At 42.8% G+C, this 27381-nt stretch overlaps 1 protein-coding gene across 2 annotated transcripts in view; it reads right to left on the minus strand.

Moving 5' to 3' along the window:
* MAMLD1 (mastermind like domain containing 1) overlaps positions 1-27381 on the minus strand; it is an 82036-nt gene that overhangs the window by 42494 nt on the left and 12161 nt on the right. The window contains exon 1 of one of the 2 annotated variants that reach the window (XM_019288096.3): positions 27068-27085. The exons of the other annotated variant lie outside the window; for it this stretch is intronic. Coding sequence (XP_019143641.2) covers positions 27068-27070 — 3 coding nt within the window. The 5' untranslated portion in view covers positions 27071-27085. Of the gene's footprint in view, positions 1-27067; positions 27086-27381 lie in introns of those variants that run through there. 2 annotated transcript variants of the gene reach the window in all.

Consider the following 27381-nt stretch of genomic DNA (forward strand, 5'->3'; position numbering starts at 1 on the left):
ACGTTCCATTTAATGACAAGTGTTATTAACTAGACAGCTGAAGACAGAACAAGTTCTTTGCCTCTTGGTTTTAAGCTGTAGCACAAGAGCATTTTTTTCATATCTGGCTGTAAATCAAGATCAATCTTAGACTCAATGCCTTTCCATCAGTATTACCTCATCTTACCTCAGTTTTAATACCAGCAGTATTGTTTTATATCTTTTTTTATAGTCCATTAATTTCAAAGTCCTATGGAACACTTTGCAGTAATTTTGTAGACTACATTAATTTCTCACAGCAATATCTAGGCTAGAGAATTGCAGATCCTCTCCACTGAGCAAAAAGTGATGTTTCTGCTACTTGGGTCTCCCAGGATTCGTAAGATACTTTTCTCTCTTCTTTTTCAGCCTTTAACAGTGGCACAGTTATGCAATGACCACAAGTAGAAGAAACAGGATGTACGTGTTCCTAAATTATGAGGTAGGTTTACCATTTACTAGATAACCAGATAAAACCCAGTCTGACATTTCTTTTCTGCTACATATTGTATTATATTTTTAATATCTCAGAACCCTTAGTCCTGTGGTTTTACCAAACTACAGGTGCTGTTCTGTCAAAAGGTGTGCTTGGGGAATTAATAGCCTGAGGCAAAGCCTCCAATTAGGTCAAACCTAGGGACAAAAATCTTTCAAATTCACAGAACAGTAAGAAACAATGGAATTTCAGTCTGAAAAAAAGGGCATTTTTGTTCCAACAGCTGAAGTACTTACACTTACTCCTCCAAAGAATAACAGCTCCAGCCTCCTGTGTGTGGCTGCCCCGAACTCTGACACCAGCACCCTTAGGTCTGCCAGCCCAGTGCCCTTCTGCTGACTGTCTGCACTGGAAAGCGATCTATTACTGCATCCAGAGCTCTCCTCTAGGCTTGGGGGGCACGAAACACTAAAAAGATCAGTTTGAGGTTTCTCCTAAGTGGTATGAGAAACTGGAGCACAACTCTTAAAAAGGATGGAACAAGTGGGAAAGGAAAGAAACGTCCTGAACGGCTCCTTTCCTGCTCCTTTGATGTTCTCTGTCTTTCAGAAAATGAAACAATAAACAGGATATTGATTAATACAGATCCAAAAAAACCAAGCCTCACTTAGAGAAAAAAGATAATCAATCTAGTGTGTTTCACAGAAAGTGGGTGTAGAGAGAAGTCTGTGTAACAGTCAGAAGCAGAAATCTTTTGTAAGGCAGAGGAATGAATATTTAATTTGTTCCTGACTACTTCATGTTATCCCACCACTTTCATCTTTACCAACCCAGCACCTCTGCTATTCTCAGTGTGCATCAGCTGGAATATGAACACAATTTGTTGGAAAAATGCTGTTTGTACACACCTGTCCTCCTGCAGCAGGGAGATGACCAGCTCAGCATACAGCTCTTGCTCCTGTAATACCTGCTCTCAAACTTACCCAGAGACCTTTAAAGGGATTCTGCATGTCAGTGGTACTATAAACCCCAAACCAAACATAGATTCCAGCCCTGAAGCCCTCATTCTGTATAAAGCTGCTGAAATCTTGGCTTTAATGAAATAAATCATCAGTTGGACTCGATGATCTTAGGTCTTTTTCAACCTAAATGGTTCTATGAATCTATAAATATTTTGGGATGCTGACTTCATCAGGGATGACATTTCACTCTTTGTTCCTTCATTATTTGTAACTAAAGGAGTGGATTAAAAATACACAGGAGTTTGAGAAATTCTCTCCGCCAGAATATGCAATGCCCAAGTTACTTGGGTTTTAACCAAAGCAACTCTCAACTTGCTAGAGATACCAGTTCCCCTCTGTCCTAGAAGCAATGTTAATCACACATTCATCACTGCAAATTGACAACATAAATGCTGTCTTATGCAAACAATGTTAGAGAAGATGGTGTTCTTGCTGCAGAAGTGAATTACACAGCCTTTTAAGCTTTCTACACTTCTCAGTTTTATGTAAACTCTAATTTCTAAGCTTTTGTTCTGCCTTGAAAGGTCACACGGTTGAAAGCCATGAAGCATAGCATGTGTTCCCACTGATATTAAAACACTGTTTACTAAATCATGCATATAAATGGAAAGAAGAAACTGTTTGCAACCTACTGCGTTAATAAGAGATGATTTATAAGACAACACAATTCCAAGTATCAACATGTGGAATGTAAAGATCTGATCTCAATCGCACAACGTGATTTTTTTTGGCTCTTTTTTGAAGCAAAGTCTCTGCATTGCCATGCAATCACACCAACTTCTGATGACACTGTATTTGACTGATTAAACTCTTAATCGTGCCAATGCTTAACTTCAGGAATACAAGTGGTCTTTTTAGATTTGAGCATATGATTGCACATTTGCAAGATCAGGATTTCATTTGCATATTCAAATTGCAAAACTGCATCTTCCCTTTGTCTGGGTAGGGCCAACTATAGCTCTCCAAATGCTAAACAACCACCGTAGAGTTGGACAGTATTTTTAGCATCTCTGTGGTGCACTTCTATCTTTAGCTGCTGTGTTCACAAACAATCCCACAGGACACTGCATAGCTCACATAGCTCAGGCTCTTCACCACATTCCAACTTTTCTCCCAAAACATGGTGAAAGCGGAGTATAAAACAGATCAGTTCAGGACCTGCTAAAGTTTCCTAAGATACATTGTCTTGAGCAGAGCAGAACTATTTTCAAGCACAAAACCAATAAAACCCCAGCACATTCTACTCTGGAGTGGTGATGGAGCTTGCTGTGACTTCCTCAGGGGAAAATACAGCTCTACACTCTGAGTTTGCACTGTGCAGATAAATCAAGTAGGACAGCGAAGGATTTCTGCATGCTGTTTCCTAGCAGGATGTGCCCATGGCTTCACGGCAAATTTCTGGTCAAAGCTTAACCCTGCAAGAGAAGTTAATAATTGAACTTGCCAAATCATCACAATTTCTAAATCCAACTGTGCCTTGTTTTTACAAAGGGGCATATTAAACCAGTGAGCCATTTTATTAGACTCATGCTCATGTAACAAAAACATGTGTTAGCTCTTGAGTGCCAAGTTCCATCCTGGAGGGTTACCAATCCCTGATACAGACTTTGTAGCCAGACTGCAGTTATCTGTCATAACAGAGGAGGTAGTTTGGAATACACAGGATGAAGGATGCTGCTCCACTTGGGAGTACTTTACGTGGTCCTGGTCTCCTTGTAAAACTCTAGGGAGATGTACTGCAGTGGTGGAAAAAGAGCTTGAAACTTACTGCTGGCTGTAGTGGGACTATCTCACAGAAGCCTCCTGGATGGTTGGAGCTCCCTCCTCCATTCCCTATAGGAACTTTTGCAATGGGTGCAGCACCAACATGCAGCTGCAGCAGCTGGGTCAAGTCTGAGTCCATAGGAAATGCTTTTAGAGTCATCTGCATAAGGCATTTCAAAACTACAGGGTTACCACAAAGAGAGAAAAGACTCATCAGGGGAATGGGAGTATTAATCAGATGATTGACCTTTGAAGCTTCTAATATGAAATGCTTTGCACACTGAGCTGGAGCTGCACATGGAGACAATAGCCTCCAATATCTTGATTTACAGAGGAAGTACTGATGAAATTCCATATATCCTGTTAATGGCGAAAGGAAGGGAGTTATGTAAAGGAACTATTTTTTCATTAAGTGTCTTAGCTAAGCCTTGCAGATGAGCCTAGACACTTGGCTGCAATTTAATTTCAAGGGGACAAGATAACCTGAAAACCCTTAGAAAACCCTAGACCTTGTGAGTGCTTCACAGATGGGCTCCTCATTTCCTCATTTCACTTATTTTCTCTCCCAATACTACATTCCATCAAACACTCTCTTACTAGAACTCTTTAAATTATAATGGACATTCCAAACAAACTGTGTTCATTCACTTCCTCTACCCTACCACAGGCATAGCTGTATGTCTGGGAGGTGAGAACTGAGGAAACAGTACCAGGGTAGAAGGGTGTTCCTTGGCTCTGCAGCAGCACCAGAGCAAGGCTGAAATGCACAGGAGGCAGTGGCCAGGCAGCAACATGTACCATGCACTATGGCTGCAATACACCATGTCTACAATATGCTTTTTTTTGTTGTTCTGGTCAGAGTTATACTTTCTTTTTAAGCATAGCACAAGTTCAATTCAGAGTATAGCAGTTTTTGGTCTGAAGTGTTCAAATTACCCAACATGAGCATCAGGTTAAGGAGAAAACCAAAAAACCCTGCAGGTACTTTCGATTTTTTTTTGAGCCCCTTCTTAAAGGACTTACATTTTCAAATGAGTAGAAGCTTTCCCTCCACCAATAGAGCAAGGCTGACATCCTGGGTTATACTTCTTATCCTAGTAAGGGCTCCTTAACTGAGAAATGCAAGTTGCAAGACTTGGCCTTTGCTAAGAAACAGTGATATTATAGGAAAATTCACTGTATGCTTTTGAACATAAACACTTAATTACCCTTCTATTTTCTAATACAGACATGATGTCTGGAGTTGGACAAACACATTCTTGAAAGGTCAGAATACTTAAACTGTGTGTACCTAGTTTAGGATGAAAAAACCTGTTGCTGCTTTTTAGCTATGACATTTCAGTTTACCCACAAGAATTACACTACTTCCCCTAAAAGTTTTCAAGCTCGAGAACATGCTCTTCTCCCAGTGTCTGAAAGTGAAGACAAAACTCTTTTTCTACATAAATTTATCACAGCTGCCACTGAATCCTGTGACTTATTGACAATTCTGCCTTTCCTTCAAAAAAGGGCTTGAGCCACCAGCAGACAAAGGAGCAGGGATGCCCTGTCCACTTTGAGGAGAGGAGCTGGCTTGGCCGGATGGCAGCAAACGGAGAGCTGCTGCCCAGGCCAGCACACACAACCATTCACACCAAACCTTGCAAACCTGAAGGAACAACTATGAATTCTCCTAAAGCACACAGTTGAAGGGCAGGTAGCTCTTCATTTTTTTCTGAAATAATGGGAGGAACTTCCTCTTTCAGCTACCGTTACATGGGTTAGTGAGGATATAACTGCTGCAACCATCAGGAAACAACTGTCATGTCCGGATGGCACTGTGGAGTATTCCTGGGGAGCTGCAAGGACCTTGCAAACTGGGAACATAGGTCTGGATTTCCTGGAAGTGTTCTCATCTGTCACTAAGCACCATGTTGTGTCCACCTACAAGTTTCAGGGCATTCAAGGAATAGAAGGGGCACCAGTTTAACCCTAGCCCAGAGAGGGGAGGTTCACTTAATTTCAACAAAGCTGCTTGAGATCACTTCATCACTTCAGACCATATTCCTTCCCTGGGGCTCAGAGATCCCGAAGCCAAAGCCTCACTGAGCTAGCTCTGGGACTAATTAGCATGGGTGGGCACTGTGTTAATGCAACCCACCTTGCTGGGCCATGCTGGGACCTCAGCAGGACATTGCATGTGCTGTGCCCAGGCAGTCTCAGCAATCTCAAGTGGAATTGTACTGAGAGAAAGCCCCCCTGAAGACATCTTAGGCACGGTAAAATGACTGTCCTCTATAAGAAATGACAGCCCCTCAGGTGGAAGTAGCTGAACTCCAGCTGAGAAGCACTGGCAGACTGCAAACACAATGGAGATTGAAGAGGTGATCCTCTACAAAGTGGCTGAGGGTAACCATTTTATTTCACATTGGCACAGAGGCCGTCAGGTACTGCTCTGTAGAAGGAAGTGAAACTTCTTCAAAAGGACTAACTTGAGTACTTCCAAGTGCTTACCACAGCTGCAACCCCTCATCTCCATCCGTACCTATTCAAAGCTCTGCCAGGACTGTAACAGCATTTCCTGCATGCATCATGACCATCAATATGCATTTCACCAGCCTCCCATTCCCAAGTTCCTGTAAGTGGGCCTACTTCTCTTCTGAAGCAACTTTTCACCAGTGTGCCTCCTAGTGCCCAGTAGCACCACTGGTTCCTCATCAGGGCACATTCCCAGCCCTGAGCACTTCATCCCACCCCTGTGGCTGCTCTGGAGGAAGAGAGCTTCAGTTCTTCAAAACTAACTTACTTCCTATTGAACTTGCTTGCAGAGACTGCAGAGAAATTGTACCTGGTTTCCTGTGCTTCAGTCACTAGATTTACCAGACATGATGTAGGAAATGGGCAGGAAACACCAACCTTACGTATGGCAGCAATTCTTCCCCTTCCCTCCATGACATATTTGAGTAGCATACCAAGACCTGACCTTGCACTTTTTAGTGCAGCCTTTCTTACACAAACATTTGAGTCAGATCTAGAGCAAAAAACAAATAGAAGGCCAAACACATTGCCAAACACATTCATTTTTTTAAATGAAAAAGGCTGAGACCCTGTTTCATACCTATTTTTACTTGAATCTAAAACATACTGTGGATTTTTAACTGCATGAATTTGGTAAGATCAACAAAAATTAAAAAAACTCAACCTATTTTTTACTCCTTCTGATACTGGTGTAAAAACTGTTAAAGAACTGATATTATTTGGGCTCTGTACAGATGTGAGAGGTCCTGATGCACAAAAAAGGTGTACTATGATTAAACACATTTGTTAGGAGGTTTCAGCTGTTATGTTTCTCCCTTTTACAGTCATCTTCACTTTGATTTAATTAAAAAATCTAATCAGAAAACCAACACAGAATTAGTCCTTCACCTTGTTTCTTTGCACAATCATTTGGACAATGGGTGTATAATAGCACTGCTCTAACCTGGCAGCATTTTATATTTACTTTATCCAGGTGTAAATGACAGCCTAAAGAATAAGGAATTGTAATCAGATACAGCATGTCTTTCCGTAATAAAACTACTTCTCTTTTCCTCTTGAGCACCTCAAGTTGAAATACAATTTCCCTCTTTTGTTTCCCCATTCATTCTATACGAACAGGGACAGATAAATGTCAAGTGTATCTTTAAAGGAAAAATGCACCATAATTTATCAGTCCTCCAATTAAAAAAAAAAAAAAAATCTCCTTGTTCTTGAATTTGAAATACTTTTTCTTAGTACACAACAAGACACCAAAAATAACACAGGAGAAATGGGGTGGCATTGGGGCAGACTGTTGATTTACGGAAGTTTCTGCTTCAGCTGTGCCCTGCGTGTTCCCTTACACGGCGTTTCCTGGTTTCTGTGAGACAAATCTGCTCTGTAACAAGACAGACAGTAAGTCAGAAGTGTCAATATGAGCAACTCCCTGAAAACAAACTTTGCTCATTTACAATACAGCATTTCTAGTGTGGGACATGGAACTGCACTGCAGGGAAGGAGCTCGCCCGGCTCCTGTGAGCGAGCTGGGCCCACAGCAAAGCAAAGGCCCCACTCCTCAACTCTGCCAAAAAAGTGGGATTCCTGGGAAGAACGGTGAGCTGGCCAGAAGCTGTGTCACCAGGTTTGCTCACCAAGCAGCTGTGCAAGATGCGATTCTGCTCGTCACTAAGTGCCCCCACTCCCAGGGCTCAGGGTGCTGGGGTGCCTCTTGGGATGGGGCCAGGACAGGAGACCACCTTGGGCAGCCCTTTGCACAACAACTCTGAAAACCATGGGCTCTTCAGGACTGCCTATTTCATTATGCCAAAATGGAGCTGTTATGGGATTCCTAGACAGCTCTCACATTGCCATGGTCTGGATCTTTCACTGACCCACTTTAGTTTTGGGTTTTCTGAAAGAGGCTAAACTTTTTTTCCCCCTATAATGTGCAGAAGCTCACTGATTGAATGGGAAGGAAGGAGAATTAACCTCAAGTACATTTCCACTATTTTCTAATGATTTGTGTCTAGCTCTAACAGCAATCCAAGAAACAGGAGGAATTTCTATTACTCCTTAAAAACGTGCATATCTCCATATAAGAAAACAGTGGCAGCCTTCACCAGCACATAGTAAGCTCCTGGCCTCTGAAGCACACAGCTGTCAAGCAACTAAACACTTTTAATAGAAACCTGGTCCATTAACAAGCTGAACCATCAAGCAGTCACGCAAAAACAGCAAACAACCCCAGGAAGAGCTGCTGTCTTTCCATGCTGAACAAAAAGCTATTTACAGTAAGTGAAATAATGCAGCTTCTAATAGTGGTTTGCCTCCCTCTCCAATGCATCTGCACACAGCTTTCCCTTGGTTCCTGATGCAAATTTAAAGAAGTAAACCTTGCCCTTGTCTGTGCTCACCTGTTCCTGGGGGTTCTTTTGCGCAGATGTCCTCCCAGCACCCATTTTGCCACATTCCAGTGCCAACTGCAGATCTCATCGGGTCCAGGCTCTCTACTGCCCCATGCATCAAACACATTTCTGTTTGGGTATCTCAGTGCTCATCAGTAATAGTTTTAAAAATAAAAGCAGAACTTGGGCTTTTCCTCTCTGAAATCTGTCTTGAGGATATTCTATACTGAGAACAATCTGTATTCAGTTTTATACCTGGACCTGAGCTGGTGAAATAAGTGGAAACTTTGCTGCTGATTTCAGTGGGCATTTCTCTGTGTATCCACTCACAGTTTGCTCTTTTGATCTTTTTGATCTCCACATCTTTTACAACACCACCAGCACTTACCCTCACTTTCCACATACCTGTGCATCTAGACATGCATAGAGATTTTTTTGTTTCTGCACTCTCCATATTTGACTTCTTTCAAACCCCATGTGCAATACAAATAACTGCAATACACAGAAGAGAAAGCACATGCTGAACACAAACATTTATAATTCCAAAGCCTTAGACAACAATTGAGATAAACCCAGCACCAATGGCAGTACAAGCTGTGCTGTGTGATTCAAGGGGGGTCCTCAAGGTGCAATTTGCATTTAATGCTTCTGCCATTAGCTCAGGCTTTAGGTGAAACAAAACACCCCACCTCATTAGGCAGGTGGAATAAAATGAAGGTGAGGTTTACAACACTCCTACTTGGTGTAGGAAGAACCACATTCACTTGACAGGCAAGGTGATGCTATGGCCTGTGACAAAGATTTAATTTCTGTAATTTTTGTTTCTGAAAAAGGATTGCCGCCTCCCCCCCCCTTCAGGTATGTTCCCAAAGGCATTCCTAACAACAGCAAATCTGTGTGCAATGCTCTCCTCAAATCTTTTGCCTTTCACATATAGGCCAGCTGCTCTCCAGACACAGCACCGGGCTACAGAATTGGGCTGCTCTGATTTATAACCGAGGTGTTTAAAATAAGGCAATCTAATTATCGACTTGAGAGCCCCCAATGTCTGCAGTCAGCAAAATGTAAAAAATGCAAAATATTGACAGGACCAGACAAATACATAATGAGGGAGTTATTAAAATGCAAATTGCCTGCCTTCTGGTACTCCTGTGGTGCATGGCACAGGACCCCAGAGCCTGCATCCCTCTAGCTCTGTGCCGGTTAGGAGGGAGAAAAGAAACAGAGGTGGGGAAAATGAATGGGCAGAGCTATCATAGGCCAGTTGGATGGGACCCCACATCATGGGGGTCCTCCAAAGAAAGACAATGACTACATGGGAATGGGAGGCATTGCAAGAACAGGCAGCCCTGCACACGGTGGACCCCAGACTTTTCCAGGATTTCAGAAAGCTCCTGGAGCAGAGGGAAGCCAAACAACAACAGTTCAGTGCCACAACTGTACATCTATTCTGGGGAAACAGACAGAAGTGAAACTTTTTGCAAGTTGGTGAAACTTGATATCAAAATGCATGAAAGGCACTGCATTAAGATTTATTAAAACAATAAAGTCCAAAGAAAGGATGTAATAGAAATCCTCTATCCAGCCTGCTCTGGGATGCTAACACCTGGCTTTATAGGTCGATATGTTCAGAAGAAGAAGTTCAGTGCCCTGATCCAGTCTGAGCAGTCCTAGCTGGAAGGTGAAATAGGGTATTGTTACAAGGCATAGAATTCCTTCCCTTCTCATCTCTGCCCCCCACTTTTTCTTCTCATTTAAATAGCCTTCTAATCCTGTGGACTGTCTGGTATACGCTTATTATTTTACCTTGCAGACGCATTCCTTTAAGTCTGAGGGCTGTGTATGTGTCTAGATGTCTATAATAGAACAAGTAAAATAATACCATTCCCAGCTGGGCTGGATGATCTAAGCCCCCACCAGGAGAAAACTTTGATGCATAATATATTTTCATGCAATGCATTTCAGTCATGTTAATATTGCTGTAACAACTTCTAAAAATGATGCCAATATAGACAGTGATACCTAATTAACAGGCAAATTCTAAGGGGGAGGTTAAATGCTAATTTTACACTGGCATTTAGCCTAAGAACTTCATTATGCCATCTTCTATTTTAAACTGTAGCCATCCCACCTTGTGCTGTGCTGCCGCCTGTTCTCAGGCAGTATTGCATGGAGCACAATAATTCCTTGCAAGACAGACAAGGTCACAATGGCTGGGGCTGGGTACCTGTCTGAAACCAGGAGAAAAGCTGGTCCCTGCCCCCAGGAGCCTGCAGGGACTCTGAAGCTGAGATTTAGCCATGCTTGGAAGAGGGATTTTGTGCAGGGCATTAAAGTGATGGTTGGGACAGATGGATGTAGCTACTCAGTGCTCCTGAAAAAGCATCAAAAGGAAAAGGACACTGCAGCAATACAATCCTCACTGAATATTGGCCCTTTCCAGTACGTGCTTAGAGTGGCCGTGGGCAATGTGGGGTCAAGGCAGCCCAAGGTTGCTGAGCCTCCCACACCACTGATGAGCAGCACTGATACAAACCAGTTCTCTATCTCATTTTTCAGATAAATAAAATCCAAATTAGATGGAGCTTAAAACACACAGACAATGGCAAAGGTGCAGAAAAGTACTGAAAAATACTACAAAATACTTGAACTTACAGCCAGGGCTGTGGTAAAGCTGTATTGGATTTGCAGAGAAATTAGATGCCTCGTTAGCTGTGGATAGATGCACAACTGCCCAAATTTAAACTTCCTCCTTTCCCCAGCTCACCACAGTCATTACAAATCATGCGGCTGAATGAAAGCTGAAAAAGCACTAAGAACTTGGCAGTTTTGCTGTGGTGAGTCCAATAATAGATGAGGGACGAGGGGTGGCAGCACTGATAATCTTAATATCAAAAACACATTTTCTGCAAAGCAACCTACTATTGTTCATATGTAAAATACATCATGTTGCTAGGAGGGAACAAACTGTCCTGCAGTTTATAGATAGTCATTTTATTCGATTCCCCTTGATTGTGACTCAAAACCCCACACAATCCACACACCCTTTCTTTTCAATAAATGCACAAGATATACAACATGGCTGGATTATGTTATGCTGCTCTAGACAGCGGTTTCAAGTGCAGAGTTGGAGGTATATTTCTACTGTGTAGCATCACACATAAATTATTAAAAAAGTTAAGGAATGAAAGCAGAGCAAAGCTTCATCTGCCCAACTAAAATCAGTTCCTGAAACATGCTGAGCAGCATCCCCTGTTCTCAAATCAAATGGGCTGGAGGCAGCACAGTACCCAGGAGCCCTGGTCCCCATGGCATCTCCTCCTGGTCTCCCCATCTTTCTCCCTGAAGCAATTAAAAAATCCTGAAGGCTTCTTGGAAAGCCAATTTTTCTCTCTCCCTCCCTCTGAAGTGACAGTAGCTAGGTGGGGTTCAGTTTTGTGAGCACTAAACCTTTTTCCTAAAGCTAAAAATGTTTGTATAGATGCAAACAGCTTTGACCATGTGCAGGAAAATCTAGTGCATTGCTTATCAGTCAATTTGGCTTCACACCAAGAGTAACACACTGCTATAAAGGGCCAACACAGTGTGAAAAAGGAGCTGTTCTACTAGAATACACTCCGTTAATTCTGGTTGAACTGACATTCTCCTAGGACAAGAGCTCAAAACACATTTAGACTGTTGTACTAAGCGTGGCAGGGAATGGAGCAGCAGGCTGGTTTCTCTGATGTCACTAAACAAGAGGCAGACACCCTCCCCCCTCCCCCCAAAAAATCAATCTCTTGAGAAAGCAAATGTGGGACAAACTCTCACAGCATCATCTTCCACCAAAATAAAATACCAGGTTTTAAACAAAAATCCCCGCCACCCTAGCAGGGAAAAAAACCCTGAAAAGTCAAAAATTCCAGCCTCGCTACACTTACTGTAATTGTCCTTTATAAGAAGAGCCCTCTAGTTATGTGAAATGACATTGCCTCGGTGCCCCGGGCTCCCCGCGCTCCGCACAGGAAGGAAGCAGACACACATCTCTTTAAGAGCCGTTTCCTCTCTGCTCTATTAATTTCGGAGATTAAGCAAGCCACTCCTTTGTGGCATAACAGAGCAAGATAGAGCCATTGTGTTTGAGGAGAGTCCTGCTCACTGGCTTCCTACCTTTCAGCAGGGGGATGCACTAGCACTTTATTCTCAGATGAAACACCAGAAAACTTCTAGCAGACCTAAAACCCCCTTATTATTAAATTACAATTTCAGCACAGAAGAGGCCAGAAGCCCCATTCCTTCCCACACGCCCCCCCCCGAAGGTTTCAGTGTCTCACTGACACAGTTCAGGATGTGAAAAAAACAAACCAGTTGCATCAGATGAGGAATTCTCTTTTCAAGGGCCCTGAATCAACAGGATTTATTTAATCAGGATTATTTTGCCTGGACACACACATCCCACCTCCTGTCCCTCCCTGCCATGTTGAACCTGAAGCACTAAATTTACTGTCATTTTTTTTTCCTCTTCTTCCTTTAAAAATTTATACACCCTTTTTGCTCTTTTGCCTGCACAAAATCTCTTCAGCTTGTACCAGATGCCTGATGACCTTTAATAAAACGGAGGCCATTGCCTCTCCATTTCAAAGACTATCAGCACATCTCATGTTGGAGCCTGGGATTACATGGGCAACCAAAGCAACCACCAGCTGACCAGAGCTTCAGCTGTTCCTAAAGTTTTTCTGATGGAAGAAGAGAGAAGCAGGAGAAGATTCAGCCAATGCAGGGTAATTTGGGATCCCCACTCCAAGCCTGGGCTCCCACATTTCCTCCTAAAGCTCGCCTAGATGTTTTATCCTCAGCTTTCCAGGTTTCCTTCCAGACTGTTAAGCAAACGAGGCTGGGAACACAGGACCCTTTTGGAGTCAGCGGCCATAGGAAATACCACTTTGCGGGGGCGCACAAAGCTGCAGAATCCTTGGGACATGTTCACATTTCTTACAGTGTAAACACGGCCCTTGCTAAACAGAAATGCCATCAGCAGCGAACAGATATCTTCAGGGGGAAAAAGATAACACATGCTCAGGGCTTTAGCAGCAGCAGGAGAAAGAGCGATCTCCTGGCTGGAGCAGGAGCATGTGAGCCAGAACACTGTTTGTACTGTACCTTCCCTTGCAACACAGAGTCAGGAACACAAAACCCATCCAGATAAAACAATCTGCCTATTCAGCAGCTTTCTTTTCATGAGCTGCTTCATCTTTGCAGGCTGCCCCCCCCACCCTTCCCCCTCCCTGCTTCCCAGTCGCCAACTGAAAACTTCAGAAAGAAAAGAAAAGGAGAAAGGAGTTGTTCAGACAAAGGGCTGATTCTCTGCCGAGGGGAGGGCACACACACAGAAAACACGGTCACGGTGTTCTGGGCACAGTGCTGGCACGTTGCTCTGCCAGTAGTTGTAGGAGTCTGCTCCCCAGGCTCTGCTTCAGGTTTTGGGACCACGCATTTAGAAAAAGGAGGGAGCTGTAGCTCCTGCACCTCCGGCAGCAGCCTCCTGGATGTGTTCCTGGCCAACACTGCAGCTCGGTATTTGCACCTCTGCACCTTCTCCCAGCAGCTGCATGGGGCATGTTCCTCGCAAGGTTTTTCCCCCTGTTGTCAATAGAAATCTTAACCCCATCCAGAGATTTTTCCTCTGGGACATTCCCTTGCAAAAATCAGTTTGGTGGGTTTTTTTGTTGTTGTTGCTGTGTAGGGTTGTGGTTTTTTTTGTTGTTTTTTTTTTTTTTTTCTATTAAACAGAGACACTTCTGGTATATGAATGTAAATCACCAGTTCATATTGCAGAGGTGACTCAACAGCAATTTAGATGCCAACATGTAGTTACTTCTGGATGGAGCAGGATGTGATTCAGCAACTACAGGCAAGTAGCAGTGTATTCATTTAATCTTTGAGACTCCTTTTTTTCTTAATAAATTAAATTAAAATTCAGTTTATTCATTTTTATTTTGTTGGGTTTTTTTATTACAGTCATTATTGATCTAACATAACTCTTCTCTAGTATTCAGAAAACCTATGAGGAATTGTAGTATTGCCACACATCAATTAGGCTAAAAATCCTCTGCTTGGCATCACATTTGGCTTAGCCTCTGAAAAGCTTTCTTCTACATTTTATCAAAATTTCACCCAAAATGCAGCCCCCACTGCAGCTGTTTTACACCAACAGCTGGAAGCAGCTTCTCCATTGCTCTGTCCTCTTAGGACAGTACCAGAGCAGGGCACATCAGGTGGTGGCCCCTACTCCACGGGCAGAGTTTGAAGGATCACAGCCACCTTCCACCCACGTCTGAGCTGCTGGGAACAGCAGACGAGGCGATTGCAAAACACAGGTGAGATGTTTATTTTTTACTGTGTTCTTTGTGAGGTACAGAAATGGCTGCAGTGAACATATCAACCTATAAAGCTGAGCAGGAGAAGCCCTGGTTAGCAGTGATGATGCAGAGGGTGCACAAGGAGGCTGGGACAGGCCCAATGCTTGGTTGTGCTCCTCAGCATCTTCCCCTGAGCAGTTCTGAGTGCCCTCATCGAAAGAAGTGTTTACGTTTACATGGTGCTTTGCATCAAGGTTGGCAGGGGGGAAGCAAACTACCTGAGCAGTCCTGGAAGATCTAAAAGGCAGGATTTATTAGTTTTAATACTAAAATATTAAAAAATCTACCCTGATAATAAACTCAGGAGCTTTGAGTCACGGCAGAAAGAGACAGAGATTTTTTAAAAAAATGTAATTTTGCAGTTTAGAAGCCTGGACTAAGTGACAATATTAAAATCATCAGTTACAGCAACCCAGTTTCCAACATACAAACCTTTTCTCACATCATCTATACGGGCAAATCTTAATCACTTACTGCCTTTGTGTCAGCCTGACTAAAGAAACAGACATGCTCTTTGCCACCCACTTTGTGTCTGGCTGTACTTCCCTGTACCACTTCCAGGGATTAAGGGGAATTTGGTGACAGGGAAGATCTGGGCCAGGACTTCGCATTAGAGAGAATATCATGCTTATTGACAGGTGTTTTGGTCCCCAAATCTGGAAAACAGCTCCCCATCTACTTACAGCTTACTGCAAAACAAATCTGCACCGGATTAGTTAAAACCATGAACTTAAGCAGTTTGTATAAGAACCCTTTTTCTGGAGTGCAATAATGGCCTATTAGCTTTCATTTAAATTGGCTCCTAATGGAGGTAAATAAAATGAAAAGGATTGTTTTCACCCTGCCTGCCTAAATCCCAGCACATGTGAGCTGATGAGCAGTCACTACCTTGTTCAGACAAGACCCGAGTCCTCCTGATTTAAATCCTGTCCTGAACAGTTCACCTTTCAGATGTGTTAAATCTCAGCCCTGCAATGCATTAGTTACCTTCATATAGGGTAAAAGCAAAACACAATAGAAATAAACACAGGTAATTTGAGGAAAGAAGAGGAAAAAAAATTAAATTAACCATAAGGCATAATTGCTTCAAAATTTGGGTGTTCAGAAAAAATTACCAGTGTTTCTTTGCACAAGGAAATATACTTCTAATCTTTGCAAGACACAAAACCAGGAGCAAGGAATTAAGCAATAAGCTAAAAATGGTTCAACTCTAAAAGCAGATTGCAAAGCGAAGGGGAAAACTCCCAGGGAAAGCTGAGAATGAGGTTTCTTAATCTTACTCTGAAGGGTCATAAATGTGCAAGCTCAATACCTCACAACCCTTTTTGAGTAAATAAAGGTTTAAAATGTTCTTTCTTTAGCGTGACTGAATTCCTTTCCAATGTGACCTCAACATGCCATTCCTCTGTCTTTATCTGCCGACACAGCAGAGCTGTTGACCTTTCACCAATGACCTGAGCAATCAATAAACAGCCCACAAACTATCTCCACAGAAATGCTCCACCGACAAGTTCCTCCCTTGCTCTCTGCCATTCCTGAACTTTTCCTCAGGCCCTCGGCTGTGCGTCAGTGTGACTTAACAAACAACACGGGGCTCAGAAATACATTTTCTTGGGCATTTCCTATCCAAACATATTAAACCTGTAAGTGGTTTTGCTGTTGTTTGCAGTGCCACAAGCTGCTTTCATGTTACTGTAGGATCTACATGATCTCTGCCTCATGCTAAGCATTTTGTCTTGACTTCCAAGGACAGAATCCAAACTCAAAATAACTCAAATATGTTCAAAAGATAACAAATAATAATAATAAAAAACTTATTAAAGACTTGCCCAAACACCAATTGGCAAAGTTTCACCTTAAAGAACATCATTAAACAAAAAAATTAACACAGTCCGGTACAGATGCCTGGAATAAGAAGAGAAATTAAGGCAGGTCAGAAAATGCTAGTGTTACTATGGGTGTCTCTCAGATGAGTTCAGTGCTATAAATTCTGTTGTACTGTCACATTACATGAAAAAGGATCGAAGGCAACTTTTCTATCAATATGATTTATGAACTCCTGACTCAAACAGAGCCATATTTTAAAGGTGTTTCAAAATGGGGAACCAGTCAAATGCTGCAATATGTTTTACTGGGGTACAGAAGAGAGAACAATCATTCCCTGCAGTGCTCACAGCAAACACACCAGAGCATTGATCGAGATCTGAGAAGCCAAAAGAATGAAAACTATCAGAGATCTGCCATAAGCAGAAATGAAACTAATTAGCCTATAGAGTCTTTATCAAATTGAGTGAACACAAAGGTAAAGCAGAGCTGCAAGTACTGAAAAAGGACTTAAGATCATTAAAACTGAAAGAATAACAGTTTGAAGAGCTTTTTCCCATGACAACTAAAATGCTTAACAGAGACGGAGTTTCTCTACATCTCTACATATACATACACTCATCTATATAAACTTCTTAGTCTATATATATTTTTATAGATACAAAATCTAAGGAAGAGTTTGCAATGGCTCTTAAAACATTAATATTTGCTGATCCAAGATGCCTGAAGTTTCAAAACCCAATAAACCTGCTAAAATTTGCTTGAACTGCTACTTGCTTGTATGCTCAACATACTCCAGGAGACTGATTTATAGCTTCTCTCCCCACCATTAAAAAAAATATTGGTGGCATGATTGCAACTGGTTTTTTAATTGTTCTCTTACATTAATAATATAAATCAGTACTAAGGGAAGCATAACATGGTATTCTTTTACATAGATTTTTTTTCAGTCTCTCTAAATTGAAAATATGGTCACTGGGCATTGTTACAACCCACTAATGACAAAGATTAGGTCCTTAAAGGGCAGTGGCAGCAAAATTTTCATAAAAGTGATAAAGTGATTAGCCTGCTCATTGCAGAAGTGAGTGTTTGCATTATTGCCTGCACTGCAGAGAGCTGCAATGTGCACAGCAGCTCTGGGTTATTTATTTATCCTTAATATAAACAAGCGAGAGTGGTTCAAATAGAAGTATTTAACAGATTACCTTGATGGATCAATACAATATTCCACTGAAATTAAACTTCAAGCAGACAAGAGCTATCAAAGCCTTTAAATAAAAAAAAAAACAAAAAAACCCTTGGCCTTCTTGTAATATCTAAGTCCAGATCTTACAGCCTGATCCCCCAGCAGGATTTCATGGGTAGGAGCCCCTGCATTTCACCTGGGCTGTTTCATGCCTGGCCAGGGTGCCTGTGAGAGCTGCTGAGGCTCTGCGCAAGCACAGGAGCTGCCTGCACCAAGCCCCAGGTATTTCTGGGGCATCTGCAAATAACTTGGTGAAGGGAAAGAATACACTCTTCAAACTTCTACACATTACAGCTATTTCTCAGTGTAAGAGTGGGAGTCAAACCTCCTGTTTGGGATTGCTTAAATAAACTGGCACAGATTTCCAGCTGGGTATCTCTCTTGAGTGGTTTGTGAGTGCAGGATGCTGGGTCAGGAAGGAAATGGTGTGACTCTACTGGACAAGGTACACAGAAAACCAGGAGCCCTTGGCTGTCAGCCCTGGTCCTCACCTGACTCACTGTGACGGCATCACCCCACAGTGCTGCACAGTCACAGTGCTCTGACAAGAGGATGAACTGGAAATAATATGGTGGAAGAAAATGCAAGCCCACCTTCCTTTTTTTTACCTCTCAGGACGTACAGAAAGCCCTTGAGATCCCAGCACTCTCCAGGTCAAAGCTATGTGGGAACACCTGAGCTGTGCTGAGTTTTTTGCTTTAGTTTTTTGTTCTTTTAGTTTTCTTCCTTTTATTTTTTTTTTTAATTTTAATCTAGATGGAATGAATTGAAAGTGCTGCCTAAGAAGAAAATAAGGATGTAAAATTGGAAAAGCACGATAAGTAGGTGTATTAATAAACAGGCTTCTAATTTCTTATCTTTGATGGTATTCAGTACTATTTTAAATATTCTCAAAAGAATCACAAACATACAGAAGGTCATATATAAAATCCCTGATGAAGCAATTTAATGCTAAATTAAAGCTGAAACTAGGTAAGCCCAACTCTTGGGATCTTGGGTATTTTCAAAGACTAGAATAGAATCAACACGACCCAAGAATACCGTGTGGTTTTCAGATTTTTAAATAATTATTTCCTAAATTTAATAGAGCAGGTTTAGCTAGTTCTTACAGCTTAGCAGGAAACAATTTAATTTCCAAGCCAATTGTATATTGACAGTTGGCAACAATGGGTTTACTTTACAAAAAGAGAATGGGAAAATAGTTGTGCATTTCTGAAACACTTCCAGAGAATTTCCTTTGAGAACACTATGAGTGAAAAGTATACAAACAGGCATTAAACATGAATGTAATTTAATAAATATCCACTCAGCTATATGGTGTGATAAATAGGTAATAAGAACGTAATACAGGCATTTAGCTGTCAGCTTCCAAAGGAGCTGGAAGCTAGAACAATAATACTTTCATTAGACTCTCCTGTCTGGCATCAAGAGCCAATTTCCACCTATTAATATGGATTTCTATTACCTGCCTTGTGAATACTGTTAACCCATTTATCAAGCAAGAAGCTGTACTTTTGTCACTTATTACAAGCAGAAGGATTGCTAAACCATGTCACATTAGAGCATCAGATTAAATCATTTGACCTAGAAGATATTCCACTTACATTTAAAAAGGAAAAAAACCCACTGCAGCCCTGCTCCTCTTACATCCAGTAAAACCTCTTTTAGGACCAAACCTTTCCTTGTGGTGTCAGGAGGGGGGTGGAAATCAGTCTGCAGACTAATTGTAAACTGGGTGCATGTGTAATTAAACATGCCTCATTGGTTCTCTTGATCTGTCAATAGTGGGTAGGAGGAGGTTGATTTAAGTTAAACGACTCAAGTCTTATGAACATTTGTCCCTTTCTGTGTCCTCTAAGCAAAGCATCATTGAACAGAACCACAGCTGAATACGAGGAGCTTGGAATTAAATGTTTACTATTCAGATTACAGTGGTGCCCAGAACACACCGGGCACTTTTCTAAGCGCAGAGGGAGGTGCTGGGACAGGTCCCTTTCTCAGCTGCTGATTTCCACCAAGAGCTCACAATCCCCCCACCCTGAGCACGGAGTCCCTCTCCTGCTCCCCTCCCCCTGCAGCCGTGGAGATGAATGGAGGGATGACGGTGCTATCGCAGAGATGATAGGCACACAGCTATTAATCACATGTTTGTTGCTAAACACACTAAATTCCCACTTTCCCACAGTGCTGAGGTCTCCTTGTCCTCACACCCGGCTCTCAGCTGCAGTGAGCAGCACTCAGCAGCTAAAGGGTCCAAATGAGCATTTAGCTTTAGCATCCTTGTACCTCCCTGCTCCACCACTCACCTCTCGATAGGGTATCAAGACTATAAGTTTTTTCTTGCTATTCCCACTGGATCAGATTATAAAACATGTCTGCTGCCATGCCTATGTTAAAAACTCCACAACATGCACCTCACCCACTTTCTCTGGAGCAATGACCCAGGAGCCGTACTTGTATTCCTCCCACTCTACACAGCTCAGCTACAGATGCCAAAAATACTTAAGACCTCAATCCACAAGGGATATATACAGGATCCAGTAAAGCCGCAGAATGCAAGAAAAGTTTCTGAAGTTATAATACCTCAAATTTTCTGCTCTCTGTTCAGTAGAGTCATTGAAGATACTGAAATTGAACTGGGATGTCTCAGGCTTTCCTTGCCTCATTCCATACTGCTGAAAGACCACACACTTGGTCACTTGACTTCAACCACTTGGTGCTTGGTTATCCCCCTCACCTGGCTATTCTTGTTTCAATTCAATTTTGTCAAACCACTGAAGTCTCCCTCTGTGTATCTTTTTGTAAGACTTCCACACAACTTCCACTCCTGGCACAGCAGAGACCTTCCAGCACCACATGTTCCAGTGGGGCCAAGGGGCCTCCAAAACTCCCACTGAGAAAAGAACATTTCTCTTTTCCTTCCCTGAAACCTCGCAGTGATCCTTAAGTTAGTGAGTTACTCAGAAGTCATTGAGCGATCAGGCTGCTCATTATATTCCTCAATGAAATAATTTCCACAAGTAATTCTCAGTGCAGTACTACAGGTTAGCTAATCTTACATCCTCTTCAAAAGACTGGAAGAAGTTCTGCACCTTTGTGAAACAGATTTTTAATTCCTCTCATACTCTCCAATAGTAGTTTTATCCCCTATTTTACCATTTTGCACACTGCAAGTTCATCCATACCCATTTATTTCTCAGTGGTCCTTTAATCCTTTTCTGTTCATGCTGCAGCTCAGCACAAGGATGGGGTATCTCTATAAACCATGTGCTCAGGAGGCTCTATCAATATGCACTCTTGGTGCAAGGCAGAAACATATTTCTGCTGAAGAAGAATCAGAAGTTGGGGTCAGACATTTTATATTTTAGCCAGATTTTGATAAGACATATTAGGAATTCATAGGGCTTTTATCATTTTCAACAGCAAGAGGATTAGACCCTACACTGACAAGAGCAAGAACATCAATTGTTAGAAGAAATATGCGCCACACTGAAATACAGTAAAGCACCTGAAAGACAAAATGTATTGTCTGATAAAAACACTCTAAGCACTTTCAAATTCAACCCAGTGATGACTTGCTGAGTCAGTGCTTCATTTGTCTGGCAGAGTCAAAATTACAATGACTTTTGTTCCAACACTCAAAAATGTAACAGACGTGCAAAAGGAAACCAGGATTTAAACCATGGCCTCACACAACAGCAAGGATTCAAACTATGCATAGTATACCGATGCTTAGGCCATAGAGAAGAAAGGAACAGTAAGAATCTTTATTTGGATTCTAAAATTTTATGCAGCAAGCTTGCAATGCTGACAAAAAGACCAAAAAAAATTTTTTTTTAAACCCATATTCAGGAAAAGGTAAAGATAGTGATTCAAAAAGCCCCAATCTCCTTCTGAAGAAAGATCCCAAAACCAAAAAGAATCTCAGTTTCATCCTTCTTTTCCCTAAAATATTCAGAGTGCTGCAAATGTGTTACAAACTAAATGACTTTTTGTACAGAACTTCTAAAACCCTTGACTTTTAATAAGGTCATGCATCATTTGATTTTAATTACAGATTTTTTTATCCCTTAAATTCGACTAAAAATGATGTGATTTACAAAGCAAACAAGCCAGTTAAACAAAGCTAATTAAATTCACTAGAGACAGCCTTGCTTTTCCCCTCAGTGAGTGTTTATTTCAGCTCCCAGTGCTCTGATAGCTCCTGACAGCTTGCTGGGACACAAGAAAGAAGTAGGTCAGGGTAAGCTGGAATCAGCAACAGAGGATCCCATTAGACAGGCTTGTAGGGTAATACGGAGATCGAGGAAGTGTGTGATGTAGTGACAGTGTTAGAGACACATAACAAACAGCCCGAGGACAGCCTCCAGCAGAACCGGTACATTTATCTTCTCTGTGTTATAATGACCCCTCACACGGCTTATCCAGGCTGTGATTTCTCGTACAAGAGGTGCTGTATGAACCTAATGACAAAAACGTGCTCCCGGCCGGCCAGGCGGTGCCGAGCCAGTGGAAGCACAGCGGCTCTGCTCCCACGGAGCCCACCAGGGCACGGAGCTGCCAGCTCCTGGGGCAGGTGGCTGTCCCTGCACGCAGGATCTGCCCCCACTCGAGCTGGGAATGCAAGGAGGGAACTCACTGTGCACAGAGATCAAAGGACAAGAAGACTGGTTTCTCCTAACCAGCTTCCTAAACATTATACTGATCATGGTGGTGGCAGCGCCTACACTGGATCTGAAAATACCAAGCACCCCAAAGTAGCAAGAAAAGCCACTGTGGCAGCTGGGGAGTGCAGCAAAACCCTGTGAGGGGGCACAAAGGATACCTGCTCCCCACTGAGCTGTTGTCTGGGGGCTCCTGGGGAACCAGCACCCAGGTCCTTTTGTGCCATTGGATGAGGCGGGAGGGCTTGGGTCTGTCTTCCCATACCCCACAGCACCTCTGCCTTCGGGAGCAGCGACTGGCAGGAACGAGAGGCTGAGAGAGCTGGGGCTTCTGCTGGTTCTCCCAGATGGGTTTGCTGTGCGATGAAGAAACATCAGCAAAGCCAGGGAGGAGAACATAATCAAAAAGACCAAAGTGATCCACGTCAAATATAAAATTCTCTGGGTACCACTGTATTAGATGATTTAATGTAAGGTGTATTTTTACCATATATGTGTATATATCCAAATACTTGCTAATGCAACTCTTCCTTCCTGAGGAAAAGTATAAAAGCATTTCATTTAAGCACCTGGGCATAAGAGCAGAAAACACACCACCATAAACTCTGCAGTTTTAATATTAAGTCAGAGGCAAGTGGAAAAGCAGAGCCCTAACTCCCCTTGTTCTTGTGACTACTGCTCACACCGTTAAGAGTTCAAAGTCTCCCCACCACTTCTGGCGGTGCTGTACATACACCGAACATTTAAATTATGAGAGTCCATTTCTCAGGCTCACACACAGCCAGAGATATTCTCCCCAAACCCAAACTGTGTGGCTCACATTAAAAGGAGAGCACAAGCATATGCTGTCTCAGAAAATAGGTACCTTCGACAGGAACAATTTGAATTGCCATGGGCATAAACAAACACAAACAGAGAATGTTGTTTTATTTTGTTCAGAGCTCAATACATTCACTCTGCTCAGAGATGTCTCCAGCATCCACTTTTCTTGAAGTGCCTAAGTTACTTGGTTTGCAGCAGCAATGGGGGTCATCCCACTGAAACAGGAGTTTCATTTTTCTCACCCTGACTTCATTTTCCCCTTTACTCAGTATGAGTGCATCATGCTCAGCATTTATCCCCTTCTTTGTTTCTCATTACAACCTTTATGCAGCACAATCCCCATCCTGCGGCAGCTGTGTTTCCTGTTCTTCAGGGGGTCACACTGTGTGGTCACTTGCACCCACCCATTTTATGACACCACACATCCCTTTCCTGCAATTTTTCCTTAAGCAGACAGTTCCACTGACTTCCCAGAGGTCTGGACTGAGTGACGCCTATTTGCTCCACCCCTGAGCATCGAGGTAAAATCCCAACCTAGTTCAATGTCCTAAAGAAAAACATGCATGTCCTAACGAAAATATGCATTAGGATAAAAGCATTAAAATAAAGGAAGACAATGAAAATGATCAGAGCAGCATTGCCTGCAAGGAAGGAAGGAAGCTTTTAATAGCACTAGAATATAAAATTGATTTGTACACATATTTGATAAAAATCAATACAATTAGCAAGTAACTGAATACTAGAAAGGGAAATTGATTGCTCGAGGGCCCAGAGGACTCAGGGCAATCAGTCCATTCTTCTAGCTCCTCCACTCTTAATAAAAATTTACTTTTTCATAATCCTGCCTGAACTCTTTGCCCATTAATAATGCTGCTAAATAGCTCTTCTTTTAGCACTATTATTGCAGACCTGCTTGAATTACATTTGGAGGCAGTTTCGAGTGGCATGTCCTGGCCATTTTGCTATCTGCAGCACAAACCTCCGAGCAAGAGCATAAAAGAATTCGGGCTAATGAACGGCAGCACAGACACACTTGAGAAGAGCTTATAAATTTAAGTACCAAAGTTTAAATAAACGGATTACCATAGAATTGATTTGCTACATCAATTTGGTCAGCTTTTGCTGATACATCATTCCTGCCTCAAAGGAGAAGAGCCACCGGTTTGAAACAACTAATTAAGCATTTTGAACCATGGCCTTACAAGGGGAGTGGGGCTGCACTGCTCTGCTCTCCTGCCTTGCTTCTTTCACCTAGTGACTCCTTACTGCAGCATTAAAATCGTTATTCCACGTGAAACAGGAGGCTCAATTTACAGTCAAATCTAAACAAAATGAAGTGGCTTCTACACCCACCATCTCTGAATGGATTTCAGTTTCAGGCAAGGGCATCTTCTCTTTCTTCTTTAAGGTAGGATTGGAGGAACTAAAAGGCAATTGCTTTTCCCCACACAGAAGGAGGGAGGCTCCCAGGGGAGCCTCCCAGGTGAGGGTTTCCATTACAGTCAACCAGCTGCACAACCAGATTGAGGATGCACACAACTCGTATGCATCTACAAAGGAGGCTTCTCTTTCAAAACACCAGATGCCTTCTCAGACAAGAACTTTCTCAGATGTTAAGCTTTGTCCACTGACTCATCTTGATAGGAAGCTCTTTAAACCAAAAACTATCTTTGGGCCCTCAACAGGTTCCCTGCCAGTCTGCAGTTCAGGGTGACACGGCCTTTGCTGCAAACCAGGACACTATTTGGCAATAAACTTCAGTGTATACTTAAATAGAGCTCTATGAGCAGCCCTATCCAAACCAAAGGTAAACAAATAATTTTTTCCATATTAATGAGACCACTTGCATGCTTACAATTCAACAATATAATTTAAGCACTTTCTAATGCAGTAAGTCATTGAATTGAGTAAAATCATATATGCATCTCATCATATTCACTTCAGCAGAGACTCTTGTTCCAGAAATCTCAAAACACACTTATTTCTCCAGTGGTCCAACCAGACCAATGACTAAACTGGACCATTATATCAGCCTAAGGAAAGGTCCATGGATGCTTTGCAACTCAACTCGCAATCTGTGGGGATACCTCTGTAAGGGGGAAGGGAGGAGAACAGCCTGGCAGGGCACCAGCCTAAGTGATGCCTCACTAAATTCTTACGATGTTCTTACTCCAGAGTTTGTCCTGCTGCTTATTCTTACCAAGAAAAGACATTAGTCTGGACACAGAAATAGAAACCTGAAATTATACAGTTTCAGTGCTGGCCTTCTTTGTAACCATGACCAAACTACTTTTATCTCATTGCTTCCGTTTCCCTGCCTTTATTAATAAAGCTGAGGGAGTAAGACTTATTTCACCTAACTCATACATCTTTTGCAAAGATGAAATGCTTGTTCTCTGTAAAGTACTTGGAAGATGAAAGACATCAAGTAAATATTAATCATAGTCACCACACCTACCAACAGGATCTTCAGTATGCTGATTTGGATCCGTGCTTGAAGAGGCTTTCTTTGTGCAATTCAGGAACTATGCTTTCTTGGAGTAGTAGAGCTGAATTAAAGCTAATCAGGAATTCCCATGTTAATCGGCCTCCTAGCATTCAGAAGATCATAAGAAGGATGATGGTTCCATTTCAAAAGACAGCGCAGTGCCACAGAATGAATTATATCAAACTGGCTGAAGCCCATTTACAGCATGGTCATGGAGGAAACTATTGGAGTTCATCCACCGACATTCATCTCGGGGCATACACACTTGTAAATCAGCTCCTATTCAGTAATGAAATGTCGAGTGACTCATTCTTTCTACATTTGAAAAAGCTCTCAGAGAGAACCAAAGAGTCTTTTACTTTCCTGTCTGCCTTTATAAACACTGAATTACATCTCCTTACTTCGGGGAAGCTACAATGCTTCAGAACCAGCTGTAAAAGAGAACATTACCATCTTTGGTTCACAGAATCCAAGGCCACCTTAAGATCCCAAATTGCTGTTGAAGGAGATTTGGGAAGATATTTAATTAGTAGCTCAGATGATCTTCTGAACCAGCCTCCCGTGCACAGCAAGGTGCTCTGGTCTCATGCAGACATGCCCACAAGGCTGGCCCCAGGGAAGGCTGGCCCAGGGAAAGCTGGCCTGGGGCAGGCTGGCAACACTGCTCCAGGCACTTCTGCCATTCCATTTGGGTCAGGTGCCAGATTATTTACTTAATGTCTTAAGCAACTTCTGCAGCTCAAACTCAGCTCATGCAGCCAACGCTGTCCTGCCGGCCGTGAGCTGCAGGCTGGCCAGGTGAAAGCTGCCCTCACTGTTTCTGCCTGAACATTCACAGAATTCACAGAAAAAGGACAGTGGGGCAGTCATACCTTGACTCGTGCCCCAGTGGTAGCACCAGCTCACATCCAAGGGGCACAGCCCACAGCTGCACGGGGAACAGCAACTGTGTGCTTCAGCCAGCTGGGTGATACCTGGGCTGCCTCAGCACTACACTCGCCCAAAGAAAAATCCTTCTGACAAAACCAACCCAACCAAGCCATGCCTGTGATCACAGGGAGTGTGCAGCCCCGGCACCGTGCTTGCTCCCTGCCACAGCTCTGCCGGCCTCTGGAGAGGCGACACCGGGTGAGATCCAGGAGCAGAGCAATCACAACAAAGGCATGAAAGGAAGAGTACAAGGGAAAAACAAGGGTTGCAAACTTAAAAAAGACAACAGAAATGAAGAAAAACAGTGCCTGGAAGCCAGTGTCCAAGGAGCACAGAACAAGTTTGTACACAGGAAGCACTTACTGCTGGAATGGAAGTCATAGGAGATGCTGGGCACGTGAGGGATTCCAGCCCTACTGAGGCAGTTCTGGACCTGCTGTGCCTCCATCATCTCCCAGACACCTGCCCAGTTTCCTTAGCTCTCCTGTCTCCTTAGCTTTGCCCTCCCTTTGGTCCCAGCCCATCCCAGCCCATCCCGGCTCTCTCTCCCCTACCATTGCCTCCTCGTACTTTGGACCTCTTCACCTCTACACCCCGAGGTCTCTGGCTCTCCATGTGTGGCTGCAGCAGCACCACCCACGCAGCCGGGCCAGCCGGTGCTGCAGAGCAGCTCTGCTGGTGCTGGCAGTGCTGGTCCGTCTCCTCCCAGGATCCAGCAGAATGAATGCACAAACAAACAAGCTACATGACTGACACAGCTATGCTCCAAAAGGAAATGACCACTAGATGTTATTGCATAACCCTTCTGAATAATGAACATGTATTTCTTGAAAATACATGCCACCTAATTCCCTTGGCATTGCAAACA

Source organism: Corvus cornix, chromosome 4A (genome assembly GCF_000738735.6).
Source record: "Corvus cornix cornix isolate S_Up_H32 chromosome 4A, ASM73873v5, whole genome shotgun sequence".
Lineage (NCBI taxonomy): Eukaryota > Metazoa > Chordata > Aves > Passeriformes > Corvidae > Corvus > Corvus cornix.